This window comes from Mchenga conophoros, linkage group LG14 (assembly GCF_057382185.1).
Source record: "Mchenga conophoros isolate Kocher_MC1m ecotype Shallow Benthic linkage group LG14, M_conophoros_male_GT1.1, whole genome shotgun sequence".
Lineage (NCBI taxonomy): Eukaryota > Metazoa > Chordata > Actinopteri > Cichliformes > Cichlidae > Mchenga > Mchenga conophoros.
Genome location: NC_140539.1, coordinates 19,132,514 through 19,157,218, shown reverse-complemented (window position 1 = coordinate 19,157,218; position 24,705 = coordinate 19,132,514). Strand labels below are relative to the sequence as shown.

Genomic DNA, 24,705 nt, shown 5'->3' with positions numbered 1-24,705 from the left:
GTGCCTTTTGACCTCAGAACATGGTGTCTATTATGGCATCCAAGGAGTTCAGTTTTGGTTTGGTTATCTGACCAGACAACGTGATTTAGTGCATCACTTAGTGACTTTGAAACAATGGTACCTGCCAGTTGGAGGTCTTCTGAAGCTCTCCACAGGTGCTTCGTAACTCTCAGTGTTAGGATTGCTTTCTAAATACTGATAGATTTCATTTGGTGTCATAACGTTCTATACCTTTTTGCACCTCCCTTTCTTCACGTGTTCAATACTGTTTCCTTGTGTCCTTTCTCATAATTACACATAATTTATGGACATCTATGGTTTGATTACTGTGCATGATTGGACTGGATGGGTTGTTATCGACATCTGGTGAGAATTTCATGTCAATAGTACCTTTAGAAGATATTTACTTGTTGACATGTTTAATACTTATTTTACCGGCTGTATATTTAAAGCCTTATGCTGCCCCACGTTTCACATAATAAATCTAATAGGTCACATGAGCCTGAAAATGATGTTTTCCATGTCAACTCTTTAATCAATTTTTCAATGCTAAAATATTGTACTGTTGTTATTGAATTTTCAAACTTTCTTAAGCACTGCACATGCTCTGACAAAAATTATTGTGAAATTAGTGTGACTTTGGTTTTTGACATTTATTCCATATTTTAACAATAATTAAAGTTATGTGTTGTGTTTTTGTGATTTAAGTATTTTGTGTAAAAGCAAATGAACCAAAAAGTCTGTAAGGTTATGAGGAAATCCTTTTTGAGGGTCGATATTGACTGATCTCTCACTACAGTTTCAATCACAGTGCAATGCCTTATAACACAAAGTGTTACAGTGAATTTGTGGAAGAAACAACATATTCTGTGGGGGGCAGGTGCAGGGCACCGGATCAAATCTAAGGTCTAAATCCACTGTGGCAGCTGTGACGTTGCTCTGACGTGCGGATGTGTGTCAGTGCCTGAAGGGGAATTGATTTTGTGCATCCAAGGCTATTCCCCGAGGACTCGCAAAAGTTGACCATGATCATAGCTCATTAACACACACACACACATAGACATTTACATGTCTATGTGTGTGTGTGTGTTAATGAGCCATTCCAAAACACAGTTATCAGTCTATTTTATTAACCCAGCTGATTGCTTTTGTTACTGGCAACAGATGGTAGGAGACTTTCTAATCAGCCCTTCATGCGTTTACTTTCAATTGTCGTTGTATTTGGTCCACATAACTCTCTTAAATTCTGCAGCACTCTTTTTTCCCGTCAGCTGACTTTGTTTTATCTTCATCTGCCATTTTCTGCCAGGTCTAATAATATTTGATGTTAAACCACAAAATTATCATTTGAGACTTAATAGTTATGTAATATGTTTCTAAACCAAATTCACTGTTACATTAAATGTATTAAAGTTACTACTCAAACAAGTATGTTCTTACATACCTTTTCCTGCACACTTAAATTGAAATCCTCATTCATGTTGAGGAAAAACACTTCAGAATGGTGTAAAAAGTAGGCCTATGTGGCTGGGACCACTTGATCCTACTCTGTCACCATGATTATTACATATGCAAAATGGCATACAACATTGGAGGTCATGCGTTTTTAAAATCTTAATATATAATAGCCCACAGATTTCTGTGGGACCTGAGCTCTTTTTGCTACCACGGGTATCACTGCCTGGTGGCCACTAAAAAGAATGCAGCTTTGAAGAACCTTGCAGACTCAAAAGCTATGTCCATCTTTCATGCAGACTACCCCAAGAGTTGATCCAGGAGTTGAAGCTGTATCACGACCGCTTTCATAAATACTTCAGGGTTTCAGCGGGCAGTTCGAGCTCTTGTTGGCAGAGTTGGGAACGCTTCTCAGGAGGCAGAGAAACAATTTCAGAGAGTTGATCGACCCGGAGCAGCATCCAGCTGTGTGTCTGAGGTAAAATAGTATTATTTTACTATTTCCATATCATTGCATATTCAGTATGCAGTATATATTCAGTACTGGTGCTCATTTTGAGCTAGGAGCATCCTGTTTGCCAAATGCAGTCTGTTTATTGGCATTTGAAAAATTGGAAAAGTAGAAGTACAGATACCTGGGTTAAAAAACACTCTAGTAAATGTTGAAGTACCGAAGCAACTCTTTTGCTCAAGTAAAGGTGAAAAATTACAGGCTCTGAGAATACATGAGAATACAAAAATTATTAAAAATTAAATTCTAATTGTAATTTATGTATGTAGTTTGAATCTGTGATATAGGACCTCTGCAGTCAAAGAGAATTCAGCAGTTTCACAGCTATCCTGGCTGATGTCCATCCCCTACACTGACACTTAGTGTAACCTAAATCTAACCATGAACACCACAGCCTCTGTGCACCGGTCCAACACAGAGCTTTACTGTGAATTCATCCTGGACAAACCTACCCAGTATTTTCATGCAACATTTGAAAAACAAAGTTAGCATAGCTTATTTTGTTTTGCAGGACATTTCACAAAACGAAAATACATAATTTATCAAAACCCATCATATACAAATCAAATAAGTGAGTAACATTATGACATCACATGTAAGTGTTATATAGTTTATCGAGTGTCACTGAGCAGTCTTTACCTTTTAATCTAACCTGTCCTGTCTTTCTCCATCTCTGAGTGAAGTTAGCTCGCACTCTTTTCTCTCCCTGTGAAATACAGCAGCTGGACCTTTAGCTAGCAACATAGTGTGCAACATTCGATTTGTAAAGTCCTTAACTCTACTATTTCTGCCCTCTCCCACTTAACTTCCTTATTTGGCCCTCACACACTCAGATGTAGGTGCCCCAGTTACTTATAGAAAATAGGACAGTGACTGTGGATGTGTGTCTGTAGGGCACTTTTTCCTGCACACATAAGAAATGGGTGAGCAAATGTCATACTACAGAAGATGCTCTGTGTGTATGTGCTTGTTTTTGTCGTCTGTTCCTAGTCTGACTAGCTAATGTGTAGTGATCACCTTAATCGTTTTGCAGATTGAGCCTTGAAATTTTAGGATAGGTGTGCTGGTTCATGTTAGCTTTGCAGTAGAATCTCCCTGTAAGAAGCACACATGTTATTTAACTTATTGAGCGTGGTATTAAACTTCCTGTTTTGTCCTCTGTTAGCCGTATTTTAGAAATGTCAAGGGTCCTGAAATGCAAATTATTTCCCTTTGCTGTATTGGAGTATTTATGTTAACAATAAATGACTAGTTGTGAATGGAAAGTTCATATCTCTTCATATCTGCTGAGCTCACCTCAACTCTTAACCTTTAAATTAAGGTGTTTTCAGTCCCATTGCCACAAGTGTATAAAATCAAGCACCTTTTCAAATACATCCAGTAGGGGAGACCGGGGATAGTTGTAACATTTTTGACATTTCTATCTGTAAATTGGAGCTCTTTTAAGGTAGTGGATTCAAAATGTAATGCAAAGTATTTACATGTCTCTGCTATTAAATAGTGCAGCTATTTTCTCTGCAGCACAATTACCCATTGCATGGTATGGTCTCAAACACAAAGAGTGAAATGTTACAATTAACCCCATAGTCTGGGTTAGTTGTAACATATCCTGGGGTAAAATGTAACACAATGAAATAAGGGTACTAACAAAACATTAACATGTAATCTTTGTTTATTCAACACATGAATGCACTTAGAGCCATTTATGTAGTTATGTGTGTGTGTGACAGAATGCAGAAATCTAACTTTTGAACATATTCCAACCCCCCAAAAAAGACAAATTATGGAATTTTCTGCAACTGAATATTTCATTAATTTTGGCTGGTCTTCCTTGAGTTTGGCCTCATTGACTCAGTGGGCATTATAACCTACAACTCTTGCACCAATTTTGAACATAACAATGAAGCTGAAAAAATGTAGTTGTTCACCAGCATCGCAATTCCATTACTTTTTATCATGGCTTACCTTGGTGTGGTTTGCAAAGTGCTTCAGAAAGATGAGGAAATCTGTTTCTTGCACCCATCCTGATTTATTTCCACTACCAATACTTCCTACTGGTCCATCTCTGACACAGTGTGAGAATGTGTATGTGTGGGAACACAAACAGTGGAGGAATTGTGTTGCCAATGGCATTAACCGCATATACAAATGCGACCAGTGAACCTCTCTCTGCTGATGTCGTTGCCCCAACTTGTTTAATATAAGTTAAAGTAATAGTGTGGTAAGTTGTAACATCTGCATTATTGTTACAACTAACCCAGACTGTTGCTGTTACAACTGACCCAGACTCCTATAGCCATGAACTAGCTAACATTACAGCCAACGGCTAAAACATTAGCACTAAAGACCTACACAGAATATATCCCCATAGACATACAAATAACATAATTTAAGTTTGATGAGTTTAACTGCAAAGCAGATAATGCTATTAGAAATTGAAATAAAGTAGAAAAACTTACTTTTTGGCATACAAATTACTTTTTTTCGTGTTAAATTGTCTGTGTTTGACAAAATGTGCTGATTTTTCACATGTGATAGCACAACTGAGTTGGGCATGCACAGGATTAATCACATCATTTGAAACTTAGCCCTGATTGGAGAAATTGGAAGTGTTACAACTGACCCACGTTACAACTATCCCCGGTCTCCCCTAAATAAAACTCTAGAAGGATGTGCTGTTTAGGTAAAGCCAGACTAGATATGTCACCTTTTGCAGAATTTGCAAAATTGACAAAACTCTGAGAATGAGGCCCTTTACATTGTATTAAATGAAAATAAATATATGAAAACATATGAAATCAGACACAATATGTCACGGTCTGGCTGGCAGACCGTGGGGATGTGAGAAATGAGGACCCAAAATGCAGGACTTGGCGCTGAAGGCAGTGCGTTTATTTACAGTGGTGACAATCCAAACAACAATAAATTCCCCGTGCGATCCCAACTCCCGTTCCGTGTCTTCTCCTTTATCCTGTGCTCCGTGCTCTGTCTCCGTTCCCTGTGTACTGTCCGTGTGCTGCCTCCTGGTCGCCACAATTCCTCCTGAGAAACACGCATACAAAAGGCAGTCGTGAGTACAAAACCTAACGGCAGACTTGCACTAACCTTGCACGATAAACTAAGACTGACGGGAAGTCACTCAACGATCCAGCGTCGAGGAGCTCTCAGCCACACTGTTTTGAAGCTCCTCTGACGAGGCTTGATCGGCGCCAGGTGTGTGTGGATTCCTGGGTGGGACCGGTCAGCTGGCAGGGCCACACCCACCAGGCCTAGAAGTGCCTGCCACGACCGCACCCTCACACACATGCACACACCCATAAACACCTGACAGTACACCAACACGGAAAACAGGACAGCAGACACAACCATAATAACAATAACCACAATAATAATGATAATAACTACAGTAGTAGTCCAGACTGCTCACGGACCCCGAATCCCTGGAACTGGGTCCGTGACACAATAGGCAACAGTGTGGATTTAGGTTTGTAGTCATCCCATTTAAGAGCACGTGCACTAATTACATGGCATTTGCACTAATACTGAGGGTTACTGAGTGTCAGTGTAATTCCATGCTGTACAAAAGCTATCACATTAACTCACTGACTAATCTCAGTCAGGTGCATCAGGAGGATTAGATAGAAAATGGAAAACACACACCAATGCCTCTAATGTCATATTGTACATACAGTATACATGCATCTTAGGCGATATTAATGCAGTACTGTTTCAAATCTAGCAAAAAACAAACAAAAAGAAAATAAAGGCATGCACTGGCCTTTTTTTTTGCACTGTTTATGATTTCTCCTGCAAACCAAACTTTGGTTGATTGTGGACTCAGAATGAAACATTGCCACTGAATAATGTATGACTCTGAAGTGGAACCAGCCTGAGCGATAGAGGATTATAACGAATTCCAGTGGCACATAGAAGTCAGTCCTCTTATCCGTTGCTGAAACACTGCTTCATATCTGAGCAAACATGAAGCTCAAAGCTTGGATTGAGAAAAAAAAAGACTCGGGGCCGTGTACGCCATATCTTCGCCGACTCCAAGCTCCTACATCAAAGTACCACCACGCTCCCTCAGAAGTAGCAAAGTTTTAAGTATCCACAAGAAAGAAAATGCAGGAGAAGAGAAGAAAAAATCCACTCTGAATATATTTTCCAGCCGACCAGACAGACATAACAAAGTCAGTCTATGACACTACAGTAAATCACTTTAGGCTTCAGCTCACAATCTGTTCTCACTGAAGTAGTGGCTTGGCAAGTCAAAAAAGCATGAATATGAAAATATCAAATTCTTTGCTTTCAGTCATTCTGTTGTGGATACACATGTATCCTTAGGCTTATTGTCTTGGCTCATGAGTCCACCCCTTCTAAACTTCAAGCCATGGACTGCTGCCCTGAAATTCCCCTGTAAAATTTCTTCATGCAATTTTCAGTTCATTGTTCCCTGATGATGATTGCAAGTCCAAGCCCCGAGGTACCAAAGCAGCTCCAGAATGATGCACTCCACCATCGTTCACAGTCAGGCTGAAGGTTTTTGTGTTGTTGTGCAATGCCTTTCCCCCCCTTCCAAACAAACTGGTTTGCAGTCAAAAAAAGTCAAGTTTTATTTCACAGGTTGGTGGATCATCCAGATGATCTTTTGAAAAGATCTTTATACCATTTTCTAGTTTGTTCACCCCTGTAATGTATCATCTGCACGTGAAAGTCATTATAATAAAGGCATGGTTAAATCTAAGAGGCCCAAAATGTGCCTAGAAAATATCGCCTGCCTAATTACACCACCAGCACCAGCCTGACCATTAATACGAGGCAGAATGGCAAAACTCCATGCTTTCATGCTGTTTATGTCAAAATTTGACCCTGATATCTGTATGTCACAGCAGAATTTGGTTGTATTTGAATTACTGTCGCCTTTTACCAGCTCGAAGCAGTCTGGCCATTCTCCTTCTGGTATCAATAAGGCATTTCCATCAGAAGAACTGCTGCTCACTGGATATTTCTCTCTTTTTCAGACCATTCTGTGTAAACCCCAGAGATGGTTGTGCTGGAAAATCCCAGAAGATCACCAGTTTCTGAAACACTCTGAGCAGCCCGCCTGGCACCAACAACATTCAGAGTCCATTAAACCAACTTTCTTCCTTATTCTGATGCTGCGATTGAACTTCAGCACGTTGCCTTGGTTATGTCTATGTGCCCAGATGCACTGAGTTGCTGCTTTGTGATTGGCTGATTAGATATTTGCTTTAACAAGTAGTTGAACAGGTGTGCCTAAAAAGCTTCTGTGCATAAAAACACAGAAGTGCTGATACAGAGATTTTATAAACTTATAAAAACGTTGGACAGAGAAAGGCTAGCTGCTCGCCTCTGTTTAAGCTAAGCTAATATGCTTCCAACTACACTCTGCTGGGAAATAAATAAGTGTAGTTTCCAGAATTCTTGATGCATTTTTGAAGTAAATGCAAAGCAAAGCATATGTCACATCGGCAGCTGGCATAAATCACCTCGAGTAGATGAGAATGTCATCATATTGAATCATTAAACAAAGTAATGGACACATTAAAGGATGAAATAAAATTAATGAAATGTCAGGCGCAGCTGAAAACGTATTACTTACCAGCTCAGCAAACAAGTGCACCCATTACGTGAGCTTTCCTTCCTATGTGGGATTGGCTTCCTAATCACTCAAGCGCAAAGTCTTCAGTGGACTTGTTAGGTTCATAAGTTACAACAGGGTTTTATGTTTTGTTTTACACGTTGTTTGCAAGGCAATGGTTAAAAATGTTATTTTGAAATCGAGTCTAATTTTAAAAACATACCAGTGAAAGTTTAAATGCAGCAGAAACTGTTCTCCTGCTCTTCCTCCATCAGAAGAAACATGACTCTTATCCTCAACAGCAGGCAGGTGGATTTCATCTCTCACTTCAAGCTAAACTCAGTCTCATGCCCAAAGCAGTCTTGTCTCCAGCCCACATATAAGACAAAAAAAAGAGAGAAAATCTATTCCCGTGGTCTTGTCTCTGACACATCAGTAAACCTGAAGCAACTAAAAATGGTCTCTCTCTGAGGAAAGCCTGTGGGCCTCCAGTCTGACCCCGCTGCCTCCTCTCTCCTCTTCACCGCTGCAGCTAACGTAAGATTTAAGACGATGAGGAGGCAAATGAATTCACTCCAGCTGCAGACAACGACGGCACGCATATGTCATTTCAAGTTGTATACAGATACAACTCTGTACAGGCTCAGCAACATACACTTGAATCAGTGCACTTTTTCTCTGACATTTCAACACTATGTTATCTGTCACATATACAAGTGTAAACAAAAGGACTCCATAAAGCCACCTGGAGAGTAGGTTGCCATTAGATCAATACCCACAAGTCCTGTCTGTTCTCTCGGAAGGCTAAGGATAGCTAGAAAAAAGAGAGCGATGAAGATGAGCAGCAGATTCTGCAGGTTGGGTTAAACAACCAGTCCGTGCCATTGTGTGGGTCTCAGACAACCAATGTTTGCCTTTGATTACAATTTGAAGGCAGATGTGACACTGAAAGAACTCTTTGTGGCTGGTTTGCTTGATGTGTTTGTGTATCTGTTCAATTCAAAGGTTAAAGCAAAAGCTAAGTGTAGGACGTTCATTGAGATTGCTAACAGACCTCTTGGCACTGATGATAGCCAACGTGTGCAGGCGAAAAGACTTACGATCACAGGTAAGAAATAATATGCGATGCAGGAAAAGAAAAGGTTAATGCGGCAGACTGACACGAGCAATCTATGAGTTAGCCTCGAGAGCAGGAGAATAAGATTGAAGGAAGGGGACGGTCAGCTGAATATGTTCAACAAAAACAGATGCTGCCAGGCAGAGTTGAGAAGAGAGGGAAAAAGAGAAAGATGAGATATGATGGCAGTGACAATGTGGAGGAAGAAAGGAGGAAAACATTCATGCAAGATAAGAGTGAAGTTAAGAAAGAGAAGCAAGGTTGAGAGACATTTACATTTAGATACACAAGGGAGGAAAGAAAGACAGCAGTAAACAAAATGAGGCTTGAGCGTGCTCAACTGTGATACTCACATACATAAAATTGTACTTGTAGCATTGGGTAGCAATGCTGAAACTCGTTAATATGCAAAGTTTTAATTGTTGACATTGAGAAAAGTTATTTTTCAGAACAATTGGGATGGACATTTTTTTTATTATAATTATTATTCTGATGTGTAGAGAATAACAACAAAGTGTAGAAAGAGTGAGGGTGAATGACAGGAAATGATCTGGGAGAGAACTGAACCCAGACCCCTGCAGGAGGACTATAGCTGTCAGTGTATGTCATAAGTAATGCTTAGCATGCATACTGAGGTTTAGGTTTTCTTACTGAAATAGGAAAGAAAACCTAGTTTGTCCAAAGAACATTGGTGGGTGGTGGATATGTTATTAAAAACAACTTTATATATTGTAAAGCATTACTGGTGCCCTCACAAATGTGCAAGAGCATGTCATGTGCACAAATACACCTCCATATGACCTTGGATGCTGGCTTTCTCCTCTTAACACCAGAGAATATGGCAAAAAATAGAGATTAAGAAAAGCAGCTGATCTGCAAAATTATTAAAGTTTATTTTATTTGCATTTTACACATTTTAAACGTTTGAAAATGACAAAAAAAAGTTGTTTTTTTATTTTGATCATCACCAATTCCCTTGTTAAACATATCTATTCTTATTTTTTAGCCAACAGTTGGATGGAAACATTTTGCTTCTGGATTTAACAGGGAGTCAGTGAAGTGACGCTAAAATGGGAGAAATATGCTCTCTTTCTGGTTCCCTGTCAGTACTCGCGCTGCAACATTTTAGATCAACTCAAGGCTTTTCAGGGATTATGAATGGCAACAATCTAGCCTAGAAGTAAAAAGGCAGGAAGTAGTTTTTCAGCATCACTCTGAGACAGGATGTTTCTAATTCTAGAGATATCGTGCAAACATATTAAAGCAGTCCTACATATGTTTGATATTACATGGAAAAATATATCCAAGCTAAAAACCACTCCAAACCTCCTCAGCGTGTTTCTGGAGGCTGAGGTAAGAATTAGGATTTATTCACAATTTCACAACAACTGACAGAAACCTCTCACCAACCAGTCATGTGACCAGATGTTGCCTGGTGGTTGCCAATCAGTTTCTAGTTTCATGAGACTTAAATCTGATTCAGTGCGTAGAAAGAAAACAAAATGACATGTTGGATATATTGTGTGTCTGTGTATTGGTTTGGTGATTTTTGTTGAATCCCGTCTTTTTTTATACTTATCAGAACTGAGAATCTAAAGATAGATGGTGTCAGATACTGTCTAAGTTCTTAGGTCCTTTGAGACAAGCCTGTAAATTCTGGCTTGGCAAATAAACTTGACAGGACGTGACTGGATTCGGGTTGAATACCAAAGCAACTTCAGTGTCAGTGTTTTTCTTCTTTGGCACTTCTGAAAGGTGTGCGTTTGTATGGCAGCTGAGTGTCGGCTTCAGACGGGCGGCTATGTGGACGTGTGTGTATCCTTCTGTCTCTGCGGAGCTTCAGCCTTCATCTTGAAGCTATCCCAGTAGGTGGGGTCTTCGTCTGTTAGAGGTGAGGCTGAGTCGATGAGCTCTCTGAACGACAGCACGGTAAATGTGGTGGGCGGAAGAAGAGAAGGCGGACGAGGCTGTGAGGAACCAGGAAGAAAGTTAATATTGTTTATCCTACAGTATGATAGCTACTCTTACTATTGTAGCTAAGTTTTCTTTCTTTTTTTAATCTATTCATTCCAAGTTCACATTTTTTTAATGGAAAAGTTATGCCTCCTTACTGCAGGGCATGTGTTGTCTGCTGGTCCGAGTGCTACAGCAACATGATGATCAGCATCCAGTAAACTCTCCTGCAGAATGACACACAAATCCAAAAATATGCAGTCTGGATAGACTTTGGAACCAATCATTTTAGGGTGTTTGGCACAAAAAAGGGCACACAGTAATGCCAATAGAGAGAAAATCAATAATTTATTTGAGTGGTGAGGAAAACTAAATTTTAACAGGCAGAAACCTCCAACAGGCCATCGGCATCGATGCTTGGGGTAAGTGCAAAGAAGAGGATGGAGAACCAACAAAAAACAAAATGCAGCAGTAAACACTCAGCAGGTTGGCGATGTGGCCAGTGATAGCTCATCGCTGCAGTTTCAAAGAGTTTCTGAAAAGTCAGAGAGGAAAGGAGACACAGAAGAAAAGTATGTGTGTGCACAAACTGCAGGGGAGACGACACAAACTGTAAATGCACTGAGAGAGAAAGGAAGATGTGAAGTGACCATTACGTCACAGTGTAGCTGGTTTACAGATGATATAGGGTCACCTGATCCAGGCCTAATGATAAGCTTATCAAAGAATAAAGTATTTAAGGTTAACATTAAAGAAGAGAGTCTGCATCACGACCTGGTTGTGTAGGAATGGAGCCTGACAGCTAAAGGCCTCCCGTGGTATTTTTGGAAGAGCCAGAAGTAGAGAGCAAAGTGCTCTACTGGGTACTATTAGATCTTTAAGATATGACGGAGTTTGGTCGTTAAAGGTTTTGTATGCGAGCAGGATTTTAAATTCCTTAAATCTGGAAAATATGATCTCTTTATAGTTTCTCTTAGTGCTTTTAATGGAACATGCTGGATCAGAGACGTTTTGAGTGAGCCTGGTAAAAACCCATGCACCAGGTCATCAGCTATGCTCTGTGACAGGATGTTCCTAATTTTAAAAGATGTCATGTTTTTTAAGGGCTTGAAAGAGATGACCTAGATCATTGTGGTGTGTTGTGTACCAATATGTTCTTGCTTTAAATATTTGTAACTTAGTGTCTGCTCTACGGCAAAGAAATGTACAGGTTAATAGGGGGAGCAGAGCAATGGCAGAAAGAGGAGTTCTTTGCTCTGTGAGGTGCACTCCTCTAATCTTCAGTTATCATGTTAGGCAGGATGAAGAAACACTCGAGAGCCCCCCCCCCAATCACAACCACTTGTATTTCTGTACGAGGCCACCTATGATTCTCTCTGAAGATGCTCTCAAGGGCATATTCACTGTGGAAATGTGCATCAAGGTCCCCTCTGCATAGCACCCAAGTCCTTTGAACCAATGTGTTAAACTTTCCTAAAAGCTGCTTCCAGCTTGTTTAATGCGATCCCAAATTATATGCAATGCATGGAAGCTCGCGTGGAGCTCGTCTTGTTTTGAGCTGACCTGATTTGTGACACATTACTTAATATAAAAAAACAAAAAATACACACACACACTCATGTTATCATCTTTGCACTTGAAACTAATCGGTCATCAGTTCTATAGCTGCATACAGTATTTCACTCTGTGTGGGAAGCAGCGATTGCTGAGGGCTGCGTGGCTGAGAGGAGGAGAGTCTACTGATAAAGAATAGCTCAGAGCAGCTCATTTCCAAAAAATGTAAGAAACAAACACAGAATAGCTTATTTTTATCTGTGTGTGTGTGAACTGAGCAAACATTTGTGAAGTGTGAACTAGCACAGCACTGATGCATTCGTGACACAAGTGGAAAATCCGGAAAAATGGAGCAATTATCAAATGGCATAGCAACATTTTAAACCTGAGAATAAAACCACAGACTACTTGGAAGCTGATGAGAGACAAAAATAGACTGAATTGTTGAGCTGTGACCTCTAATACACAAACCTCTAGATTTTAACAACATCTCTGGACTTTTCTTTTTCTTCACAACACCAGACTCACTTCGAACACCCAGTCCTCTTCTTCTTCCTCATCTAGATGCATCTTGGTCTGGTGCAGTACCCGGTCCTGTGTGAGCGGCTCAGACGGCAGGTGAAACTCCACCCTCTGCAGGTTGAAGCCCAGACCGGTGCCGATGGCTTTGATGAAGCTCTCCTTCAGGGCCTTGATGGAAAGGGAAGAAACCCGATCAGCTGCATGCAGAAAATGATGATCTGTGTGTATGCGTGTGTCTTCATGTGTGGGATGGTGTGTGTGTATGTGGTGGAGGGTGTTTTGGCTAAGAAGAAACACCACTTAAAACCGCAACAGATGGGAGTTTGTGCACACATGTTTATCAGAGTGCACACCAAAGAAGGACATTGTGTGTCAGTGTGTGTGTGTGTGTGTGTGTATCCAGCCAAAACCGACCATGCACGACAACCAATAAGCCACAATAACACTATTACAAGGCTAATCGCTATGGCAACCGTTGAGCTCTGCCATTAGTCAACAGTGTGGTGGTGATATCAGTGCTTGACGTCTCTGTGCCACCCTCTCAATCGCACAAAATCTTTACTTAGCTCCACTGTTGCTTTTGCTGACCATCTGTGTGTGTGTGTGTGTGTATTAGAGAGAGAGGGAGCGAGAGAGTGTGAGTGCATGCAAGAAAATGAGAGCGAAAGGAGGCAAAAACCAAAGAAAATGAAATGAAAGCGCACGTCTCCGATGACAGCATGCAGCGATGCAGCGGGGCAGCGTTTGAGAAACAAATTTGCACATGTATGTAAAAAAATACAAGTGTGTGTCGCCTCAGAGGACAGCGGCAATGTTACGTTCTCCCTGTGCTTTCTTCTGTTACACACACAGGGCACAAGGTAGTATGGTTGCCATGGTTACCCAGTGGCGGTAGAACGCGGCGAGTTGCTGGTGCTCCGAGCCGGCTGATTGGATGGCGCTCCACTCGTGTGCTGTAAACTGACGAGTCATAATGCGGAAAAACTCCAGCACAGAGCTGCAACCTGGAGCGAATGAAAGAGGTGCGGGGACAAAAAAAAATACAAAACCAAAACAGGAGGGGAAGAGAGAATGGATGAAAAATTATAAATGAGGGGAGGAGAATGAGGGAGGTGATGGAAAAGAAAAACAGTAATATTCAAACACAGCCTGTGTTTGATGGAAGTGTTTCGCACATTTGAATTCTGTGGTCACACAGAAATCCAAATTTACACACACAAACAGCCTTGGCCTAGTCAATACTGTATATATATGGTGCAGCAGCGACCCCTTGTGGTGGAGTTTCATAGCTAAACGAGTCCAAAAATGTAGTCATTTCATATATTGGCACAGGTTTATCCTAACCAGGGAACCACAGTGTTTACCTGGCATGGCGGTCTTCATGATATCCACCCCGACCTGCCTCCCCTGCTCTGCAGCAAGCACTGCGTAGTCCCCTTGGTGGGAGAGATTGAAACTCCAGGCCAGATCTGACTCTGAACTGACCTGTAAGGAGAAGGATTATATGTTTGAATGTATCAAAATAAATGAAGTCTATACTGAGCTTGACAAAAATCCAGTATTTGGGCCACGCTGACCCTCCCTGCACTGTATTATAGATCTATTTCTGATATATTTCTGATATATCAGATTTATATCTGATTTTTAGTTACTTGTGCTGGAACACTTGTAGTTTAGTGAAATGACAATGCAGTGAAGTAAAATGCTGCAGTATATGCAGACTTTGAACTTTATGGAAAAAAGGAGTGAACCTTGCCAGGTGTTGCCAGGTAAGGTTTGCCTCTGGGAGATCGCTCCAGTCTGATCTCTGACCATGGGATCCCCATCTTCTCACACACAAGCCTCCTTAGCAACAACCGTCCAGCCTGTTGAGGCAACAGAGACGCAAAGACAGCTGTATAAACTTTTCAGAATAATTAAGGGAGCACTTGATGATCACAGCAGAATACAAAGTTTTATAAACTTTGGGGACATCACTCTGTCCAGGTAATAAACATAAACTACTTTTGATTGCTTTGGTGCAAATTAAAGTGACAACAGGTGTACTGGAGATACAATATGCAACATATTAATGGCATTTCAGGTTGGGGCCACAGACTGCTGCTCTCTACTTTTACTTCAGTTTAGCTTTTTTTGTTTTTTACCAGTGTCCTTATCACTGCTGGTAGCTTGAGACAGGCTCTCATGACACTGTCTCTCTTCACAGATGAGAAGCAGATTTGCACTAAGCACATGTGACAAGATGTGAAAATATCTGGAGATGCCATGGCAAGCGATACGCTGCCTGAAACACCATCTGTGAAGAGAACAGGGCGCCCTGCCAGTTCTGGTGTTCTCTGGCAAGAACCTGTGAGGAAGGTCCCGCTAAAGACCGTTAGGCCCTCATGCCACCGGAAACCTGTAGGAGTAAACCTGCTGGGCGTCATTCTGTAAGTCTCTGCTTTGCACTAAGTTCAATTCAATTTAATTTTATTTAAATAGTGCCAAATCACACCAACAGTTGCCCCAAGGCGCATTCCAGGTCTATTCAAAATACACGAAAAGCTGTGAGATGTGTTTTATTGTGTTAAGTAGGTAATGCGGAAAAAAGAAAAATCACAGCCATCTTGTGGTCATAATCAAGACACACTGGTCTTCCCAACAGAAGTTAACTTTACAGATTTAAAGTATCGCTACAGGTATCGGCAACACTGGCTCTTTGTTTACTTGGCTCTTGGCCGATACCAAGAATCGGTAAAGTTTAGTTTTGGACTCACCATAGCTGACTTTGCATCCTTGGCGAACACAAACTGCCCGATCCGATCTTTCTCCTCCCGCTGGATGCAGCGAGCAGCGAACAGCCAGTCTGACCTGCCCGGCGTCCACGATCCGCAGCGGAAAGCCCACCGGACGGAACCCATCTCCTCGCCCCCTGCTCCACCTCTGACATCCGGGCTCCTCCACCGCAACTTCGGGCTGCTTACGAGCTGCTAATGAGCTAAAGTCAGCGCGGCGTCTTCGAATGTAATGTTCAGAGACGTGCGGATTTTCGCCCAACAGACTTTCCTGTTTACATTTCGGAGTTGACAGCGGTGCACATGCCCGGAAGAGCCCGGCCTGATTCAATGTCGTCATAAGTGGGCGCGGTGGAGGATTAACCAATAGGAGCAATTAAAATGGCGCGTCACTGGCGGTAACTTCAAATGTTTCAATAACATTGGAAATACGACAACACTACGATTCAGTTTCAATAAATTACCCCCATCCCCGTGCAATACAATGACAAAAGTAGAGACGATGTCCGAATGAGATAACACCAAGTGCTTTTGTTTTATTTAGGTCTAAATGTCAAGTCTAAATCTCTCGAACCTTAATCGTCTTTACAGCTTTGAAACCTTAGTCTCTCCCGTTTCAGACGGGGCGATGAACGCAGCATTAAAATTGCATTTTAAACGGTGCTGTTTGGATTGCGGTTTTTCTGTGTGATTAAGGTGAGTTGTTTTTACTATTATTACCAGTGGTGTTTTATTGGAGGAGCTGACGAGATGCAGAAAAAACATGAAATTTATGACTGTTCTGACAAAAATGTGCTCAGCCTCTCTGGTTACTGATGCCTTGTAGTCATCCAAAAAAAAAAATCGTAATTTCAACGATTTGGAAGGTTAAAGAGGGAAAAATGTTTAACCTTCGAGGTTTATCCATTTATATATTTATTTATTTATTTACATACAACTAGGTCTTTCTTGTGTTCTTGTGCGATAAGGTAACGCATTATCATAGTAAAATTCTTGTTACAACACAGTATTGTCTGCTAATTATAGACAGATAGTGACGACTCGCAGAGTATAGAGATGTTAGATGTGCTTCAGAGACACGTGAGGCATGAGCAGTGTTCCTACCCATCAGTATTCATCATAGTTACGAGCGATCTCAGTATTTGCCTGTCTTTAGATTGAAAGGTGGCCTGTAGCTGATTGTCCAGCTCCAATCCAAAATTAGGGCAACTGATTAAAAAAAACCCTTAGAGTAAATTAAAATACTCAACATGTGTTTTTTTATCTATAAAAACGCCCCCCAAACTAACTCATTCCGCTTAATATACAGATTAGTTCATAGTATTTGTATGATGACGCAATCGGTGTAATTTTGCCTCTCCATGCAATCATGGTGTATTTTAAATCAAACAATCAAAATGTGATAGAATTACAGACTTTCATCCTTAATCCAAGGGATCTAACAAAAGTACTGCATTAACTATAGGTATACACAGTCTTTCAATTTTAGTGGCTCAAATGTAATTTGTAACATGACTGACAATAAGTTTTATGGCCAGCTGAGAGAGAGTCATAACTTAAGGGTCTGCTGTGGTACATCAAAAAAAGAAAAGAATAAATACACTGAACAGCCCAGCAACATCAAAAAGCCTGAAAAACCATAGAAAACCACTGAAGTGAATGATGACAGAATTACTTTTATAGTTAAGAAAAACTGCTTTACAAATCCAAACAAGTCAAGAACATTCCTGAGGAGGCAAAAGTATCATTGTCAGTTACAATAAAGAGACACCTTCATGAATGGAAATACAGAGGTCTCTACAGTAAGGTCCAAACCACTGGTTACACCGAAGAAGAGGAAGGTCAGATTGGACTTGACCTGAAAATACCCGAATAGAAGGTAGAGATCCGAAGTGTACATGGGCATGTATGGCTGCCAGTGCAACCAGGTGACTAGTGTTTACTGATGATGTGTGTGAAGTGTACATGGCTGTACTCTCTGCTCAGATTCCACTAATGCAACTGTAGGTGGCTGTATAAACTAAATCGTGTTATCTGCTTTCTTTTTCGTCTTTTACACAGGGCTAAACAAGAAGAAGGGCTAAAGAACACTTTCACCCTGTGATGCTTCTCTACACGTGAGATTACCTGGCAGCAGCCCATTCCAGGAGAAGTTGGACTGCAACCTGAAGCCTTCTTATAATATTAATAATAGCTTGTGTCTTATTAAAAGAAAAAGTGAACCCTCCAGTCAAACTTGAGCAAAGCAGGGAAGGATTTGATGACTTATACCTCCAGTCTACCAGATCAACGCATTTCTTTCCAGCTAGCATTTCTTTAACCCCCAAGCCTTAAATGTCCTTACTTAGATACTCCCAGGTGGAAAACTTTAAAGAAGCTGCTACAAACGGAGCCACGGAGGAATTCCTCCCCGGTGTAAACTGTTGCGCTGCTGAAGGACAGCTAAGCTACAGCAAACTTCCACACTTCTCTCTATTTGAGGACTGAGTTTCCCTTTTACACTGAACTGCGACCTGTCTCTTTACACCTCTGTTTCAGTCCTTTCCCTCTGATACCTTCTTCCATATCTGTGCCTCTCTTTCTCATAACTTCACTCCTGTTTTTCCAGTTGTCTCTCTTGACTTGTTTTTCTTGCTCTCTACATTTCTGGGGGCTTCTGTCCCACTCCTTGCTGCCACACTGGATTTCTTGCAAATGAAGCACCTGAAGAGGAAGAGGAAGAGCAACTACAGCGTGAGGGAAACACAAACTCTCATCAGGGAGATCCACAAGAGGAGAGACGTATTGTTCTCCAGACAACAGGTGGAGATTCTTTTCTTTTCTTTTCTTTTCTTTTCTTTTCTTTTCTTTTCTTTTCTTTTCTTTTCTTTTCTTTTCTTTTCTTTTCTTTTCTTTTCTTTTCTTTTCTTTTCTTTTCTTTTCTTCTTGATTTTATCCACAGAAAAATGCATACACAGCTCTCTTTCCTCGGAAGTCTGAACCAAGGTGCGGAAAATGACAAAAACAGCAGCACAAACCATTCAGATAATTCTGCCATCTCGCCCGCCTGTGTTTAGTCAGCTCCAATTTATATTGGTCTAAATTAAAACATCTAGAGGCTGTAAATAATGAACAAAACGATGACTCCAAGGTTTGAACTGGTTACATTACCGTTGCTGCCACTAGAGAGCACTGACATGTCTGTTTTTCAGCTGCAGGATGTCCTGTGTGTTGCACCCTGGACACATTTCTGCTTATACATAACAGTCATATTTTAATCTCCCTAATGAAATCAGTAGAAGAGGTTAAGAGGGCAGAGTTGAAAAAATGTTTTAATAACTTCATGCTGACTATGTCACCTGTACACTCTGCCCCAGTGTTCGCTTTCTTCTTCCCAATGAAGAGAGGGTAATTAGTTTCAATGGCACAGGAGAATTTAATTTGTGCAGTCACTTTCTTTTCCATTCAGTAAACTAGTGTCATATTATTTGCCTCTTTGAATGAAACAGTTTAACTGCTGGTCTTTCTTCTTTAATAGAACACAGCCATTAATGAGCTGAAGAGGCAAGCATGGGAGGAAGTGGCACAAGGTGTGAATGCCCTGGGAGAGGGGGAGCTACGCACTGCTGCCGAGGTGTGTTTGTCTCCATTCAGATCGTATCGTTGCTTCTGTGGACCCAGTTGTGATTTTTAAAGCAGCCTTCCCTTTCTGATGTGCAGGTGAAGCGTCGTTACCTCGACTGGCGTGCGCTTACGAAGAAAAAACAGTTGCAGACTGAACTCTCTCTCTCTTCCTCGCCCCCCTCTTTGGCCATTAAGACTGAGTATGGAAATTCCTCTCCAGAGCACGAGGCGCCTTCTTTGGGACCTGGTTGTGACCAGCTGCTTGACCTCTCGGGCTTCCCAAAGGACTGGCACTGTGACTGGCCGGAGATGGTGGCTCTCAGCGGGTCGAGCGGGCAGGCCGTGGGGGCACTGCCGGGAGTAAAGATGGAGGACGATGTCAGTGAATACAGAGTAACAGTGTGTGTGTGTTTCTCTCTGTAGAGCAGCCATCAAAGCTTAGAGTCTGTTAAATCATCATTTCATGTATATGCACACTGATTATTTTGTAAAAATATGCTCTTTAATACAGAGCTGCTAATATTATGAGAAGACAAACAGCCTATGTTGAAATTCAAGTGTTGCTAATGTGTAATTAGTCAAATTAATGTCCTTACCAGCCATTACTTAATACACATTATGCAGCTCAAGTGTCTCTAGTCAGTCCAGTCTGTTGATTGTACTCCTGCAGGTTCACAAGGTAGAGACTAAATTAAATTAAGCACGTGTTAATTAATTAGGATATAATTGAAGACTGACATTTAAATATTACTTTTCTGTGATTACATTAAGATCTGCTTTTAGATCAAATCTCACTGGTCACTCTTATCTTATGAGACAACGCTTCCTGTTACAGCAGCTAAAGAGTTAGTATATGCAGTATACGCTATATAGTGTTCATTCATCTGCCTTCAAAAAGATATAAACTTGAGAAAAATCCCATTCTTAATCCATAGGGTTTAATATGATGCCCATCCAGCCTTGGAAGCGGCCATCCCCAAACTGCTCCTACAAAGTTTGGAGCATGAAATTGTCCAAAATGTCTTGTTCTTTTCACTATTTTAAGGGGCCGAGCCCAACTCCTGGAAAAGAACATGTCTCTGCTGATCTAGAGACCAGTGCTGGTGTGCTTTACACCACTGCAGCCGACGCTTTGCTTTGCACTTGGTGATGTGAGTTGCTCGGACATGGAAACCCATTCCATGAAGCTCTCTACACACTATTCTTGAGCTAATCTGAAGGCCACATGAAGTTTGGAGATCTGTAGCGATTTACTCTGCAGGAAGTTGGCGACCTCTGCGTACTATGCGCCTCAGCATCCACTGACTCTCCTCTGTGATTTTACGTAGCCTACGTAAAATGAGTTACCATCGTTCCCAGTTGCTTCCACTTTGTAATAATGCCACTAAAAGCTGACTGTGGAATATTTACTAATGAGGAAATTTCACCACTCGACTTGGAATTCAAAGAGCTCCTGAGAGCGAGCCATGTTTGTAGAGTCAGTCTGCATGCCTAGGTGCTTAATTTATATACCTGTGGCCATGGAAGTGATCAGAACTCCTGAATTCAATGATGTGGATGGGCGAGTGAAAATTTTTTTTTGCCAATATAGATATTTATACATCTCAAAAATTCTCCAGTATTTTGTGTCTTTGGTTGATTTAATACTGCCTTATAATATAAAACTGCACGATATCTAGTATAGCGGTACATATTATCAGCCAGAGAATCTGCAGTAATAAAAGAAGTGATGATGGTTTGTGTGCAGACCGTGAAATAATCAGCTCAGCACATGAAACCATCAAATGTAGTCGCAGAGATTTAGTTTAAAAATAATTTGGGGATAAACTCTCAGCCAGAAATCCAGATTGATGACTCAGAATAGCTCATGACTGTATTTAATGCTGTATCATTTATATAAAAACAAGAAAATAACTCAGGAGAAATTAGGATCCCCCATTTACCTCAGTGCTTCTTGAGCGCATCTTTCTTTGGGTTTATTTGTGAAGGCTTGCTTCAGAGTCTCCTGTGAGAATTAGAAATAAGTGTGGCGTTCGCTTTAGTTATGCCGACCCAGAGGAGCTCCTCGTCCTGCTGATACCAAACACATCCAATAGTTAAGGTGTTGCTACAGTTGATGCACATCTGCAGGCCACTTTGCACCCCAGCTCCTCATTTTCATGCTGTCTGACTTAATCAATTTCATGTCTGCGACCACTGATGTCTGCAGCGTTCTGCGCTGAAAGCCTTGCTGCTGATCTCCCCACTGGTTATCCACATATGTGTGAAAACCTGTTAAATGATGACTCTCTCTCTCTTTCTCCTTCCCTCTAGCTGGATGGGGATGTGGGAGATGGAGAAATGGATGATGATGATATTCCCTCTCTCCTTTGTGACATCGAGGCACGTGTAGAGGGGCATGATACTGATGTTTATTCCCACAATGACTTGGGCATGCCCAGCCCCTCCAAGGATCCGACTTCCACCACCAGCAGAAATCTACTGCTGCCTGGTGGCCTGATGGGAATGCTGGGTGAACTCAGCAGTGACGAGAACATAGGAGCAGGGTGTCTGGTTGCTGTTGAGAAACATCGTCTGGAGCTAGAGAAACAAAGGCTGGCTGTGGAGACTGAACGCCTGGTGGTGGAGAAAGAGCGGCTATTGGTGGAGAAAGAGCGACTTCGTCAGACAGAGGTGGAGAGAGAGCGGCTGCAAATAGAGAAGGAGAGGTTACATGTGGAGAGAGAGAGGCTGAGACTCATGCGTGTTGGCCAATCAGAGTACGTCAACTCTTCTTTTAACCTGCCGCCGCAACAAGGCCCAGTCCTTTCCTCTCGTTCGTCCTTATCCTCAACTCATGATGGACAGAGGGAGAAGGGAGTGTCGGCGGCGGACTTGGAGGCAGCGAAGTTAAATCTGGAGAAGGAGAGACTGCAGCTGGAGAAGGAGAGACTGCAGTTCATCAAGTTTGAGGCTGGCAGGTTGCAGATTGAGAGAGAGCGCCTGCAAGTGGAGAAAGAGAGAATGCAGCTCCACAAGGACCATTTGTCAGTAAAAATCTGATAAGAGTGAGAAAAAGAGGGTAGATGAGCAGGGTGAATAAATTAGATGTCTCCAGATCACTATTGGTACTAGCAGCAGATTTTTCACAGACATACTGTCTACGTTTGGTGCGAGACACTTTAGTGATCTTTCCTAAATGGCCAAGAAGAAGCCCGAGAACAGTGCCTTAGGGTGTAATATTTGTTCGGCACAATCAGCGGCCAAATGCAACAACTGTTGGCTGATGTTCAGCACTCCAGTTCACAGAAATGTGCTGTGGAAGATGTTAAATAAATACTGGGCTGTTAGTGCAATTAATCTTTATTGGTGCAGAAATATTTAAGTATATATATGAAATAGTGCTATTGTACTATAACTCCTATAAACCCTAACCCTTGCCTATCTATTACTGAAAAACAAATAGTTCAGTCACACTACAGTAAGCATATGATGGTAACCTCCTTGCATCTAGGAAAAAATGGTGGTTGCGTTATGATTACATTGAATATTTTGCATTTGGTAAACAACTGCAAATAGCTGCGACGAACTAGTCACATAGAAGGTAAGTGTGCAACTCCACCTACCTCTGGTTGGCCACTTTTGGTTGCAAGGTGATTGCTGATAATCTGTTTTGGTGGTTTTTTCCTTTGTCTGTGCCTTTAAGTCTTTGCAGGTCCCTGAGTGGATGAGCTGACGGCTGCCGATTGGTCCGCGATCATGTGGTCGCATTCAAAATCCCTCCACCAGCAGTTGTCCCTGGGCAGCCACTGACAGCAGCAGCAGACCTGACCCTGGCCTCCAAAACCTGAGACATTTTTGCCTGTGACTTTGTGCGACTTTTCTCAGTTCTGTATATAGTGTGTACATTAGTTTTCATTGTAAATAGCACATTGTAAATAGCACTGGAACAGAAGGGGTGAGCTGCCTTATTGTTTTCCTTGCACTGTTTTCTCCTGTTTATTTCAGTTAGGGAGCACTTGTGTCATCGATCCATTGATCCATCCATCCATCTTCTTCTACTTATTTGAGGCTGGGTTGCAGGGACAGCAGCCTAAGAAGAGAAGCCCAGGCCTACCACACCGAGATGTTCCCAGGCGAGCTGAGCGATATAATCTCTCCAGTGTGTCTTGGGTCTACGCCGAGGTATCCTCACGGCAGGATGCCAACACCTTGCCTGGTTGGGTGTAGTGCACATTGGGTAGCCTCAGCCAAGAGGACTGATCCCCAGTTACTTCTGTCATATTGAAGTTAAATCACCATGTTACAGCAACTAAACCAACAATTGTGGAGGAATTTTTATATTATATTTGGACTGTGAATGTAAGTAGTGATTGTGAATTTCTGTTTAATGTGAAATTTTGTGTATGTAGAGGCTCACAGATTCAGTTTCCACCTGTTTATGACAGTTAATCACAGATTCTGTTAATTCAGTTATAAATTGACAGCAGACTGACTCTGTCCTTTTGCTTTTCTTTTTGCCGTCTTGACGTACTAAATTTGTTCTAATGTCAGTCAGATGACACCTGACTGCGTGCAGACATGGTCCCTGTCAGTCATTTTAAAGGCAGCAAAATTGCATGGTCATTGCACACGGTCACAATAATTTGCGGCGTTCTGCGATCTCCAACCACCGTTTTCTCTAGTGTAACTGTAACAAAAAGCACACAACTTTTGTTGTACAGAAAAAATTTAGTTCACAGAAGACAAACACGATTGACAATAATATTTTAAGTTGATATCTCACCTTTTCACAGGCTTTTAGATACTAATATCACTACCACTGATCCAACACGAGTCACACCACAACCCTGATACTGAGAAACCTAAATGGAATTCAGCTATTGCTGATTTTATACACCACACATCTGTATTCCTCCTACTCATGTCAGGAAGGACTTTGCAAGATTTTTAAAGGAATTTCTGATCAGCAAGTTTGATGTGCATGCTAAAAAAAATACTGTAAGTGAAGTAATGAAAGTTTTGCTGTAAACATGCTGTAAAGTATTACTGGCTTTGAAGACTGTAATCCATACTGTACTAAAAGCTGTGTCATCTGTAACATCAATGACACCAAACACAAGCTTTTATATTGAAAATTATAATAATAGTCATCATAAATATTGTTACTTTTTCCTAATGTTAGATATTTTTTTCTTATGTTGATTTATATTTGACATTCAATCATAGTATGAATATGTTATTATATAAAACTAAAGTCTACGGAGCCCAAATTCATGAAACTTTCTTTGAACACAGGCAAAGAAAAGGTTAAATATCGGGGTGTAGGTCTGGGTCAATTAAAATAACAAAATCTGGGTATTGGACTTTGTGGAGAATGCATTACAAGTGCGTCTTTTTAAAATATTTTCCTGAAATTGTGCCTTTTTGCTAAAATACTTGTTGATAAAGAGAAATTTCAAAAATTGTGGTGCTCAGAATGAAACAAAATCTGTTATACATCCAGATCCTAAAGTGCTGCTTCTGATGATTAAGCTGTGAGGGCCCTTTCATGTCTTTATGCATAACGACAAAAGAGAATAATAAGAAAAAATGCAAAAGTTTTTACTCTTCTGCACTGATGCTCTTTAAGAAG

At 41.2% G+C, this 24,705-nt stretch overlaps 2 protein-coding genes across 9 annotated transcripts; one reads left to right on the top strand and one right to left on the bottom strand.

The window, feature by feature from the left end:
• Nucleotides 1–9,556: 9,556 nt before the first annotated feature.
• aasdhppt (aminoadipate-semialdehyde dehydrogenase-phosphopantetheinyl transferase) lies at nucleotides 9,557–15,818 on the bottom strand. 2 transcript variants are annotated; one of them, XM_085245700.1, is made up of 7 exons: nucleotides 15,471–15,818; nucleotides 14,466–14,579; nucleotides 14,079–14,199; nucleotides 13,597–13,718; nucleotides 12,721–12,882; nucleotides 10,797–10,865; nucleotides 9,557–10,652 (listed from the first exon to the last, which is right to left on the bottom strand). In XM_085245700.1, the coding sequence occupies exons 1-7, from the start codon at nucleotides 15,612–15,614 to the stop codon at nucleotides 10,485–10,487; spliced, it is 900 nt and encodes a 299-aa protein (XP_085101826.1). In that variant the 5' UTR covers nucleotides 15,615–15,818; the 3' UTR covers nucleotides 9,557–10,484. The 2 variants fall into 2 exon arrangements, with proteins under 2 accessions (XP_085101826.1, XP_085101827.1); XM_085245701.1 differs by lacking the exons at nucleotides 9,557–10,652; nucleotides 10,797–10,865 and adding an exon at nucleotides 10,914–11,173.
• msantd4 (Myb/SANT-like DNA-binding domain containing 4 with coiled-coils) lies at nucleotides 14,860–23,565 on the top strand. 7 transcript variants are annotated; one of them, XR_014888367.1, is made up of 6 exons: nucleotides 16,119–16,184; nucleotides 17,550–18,290; nucleotides 19,006–19,101; nucleotides 19,188–19,469; nucleotides 21,405–22,674; nucleotides 22,777–23,565. XR_014888367.1 is itself a non-coding variant. In XM_085245697.1 (5 exons), exons 2-5 carry the CDS (start codon nucleotides 18,183–18,185, stop codon nucleotides 22,131–22,133), a joined length of 1,215 nt encoding a protein of 404 aa, XP_085101823.1. In that variant the 5' UTR covers nucleotides 14,860–15,143; nucleotides 17,550–18,182; the 3' UTR covers nucleotides 22,134–23,565. The 7 variants fall into 7 exon arrangements, 3 of the variants coding, with proteins under 3 accessions (XP_085101823.1, XP_085101822.1, XP_085101824.1); XR_014888366.1 differs by having other exon boundaries at nucleotides 21,405–22,942; nucleotides 23,079–23,565; XR_014888365.1 differs by having other exon boundaries at nucleotides 21,405–22,957; nucleotides 23,079–23,565.
• The last annotated feature ends 1,140 nt before the right edge of the window (nucleotides 23,566–24,705 follow it).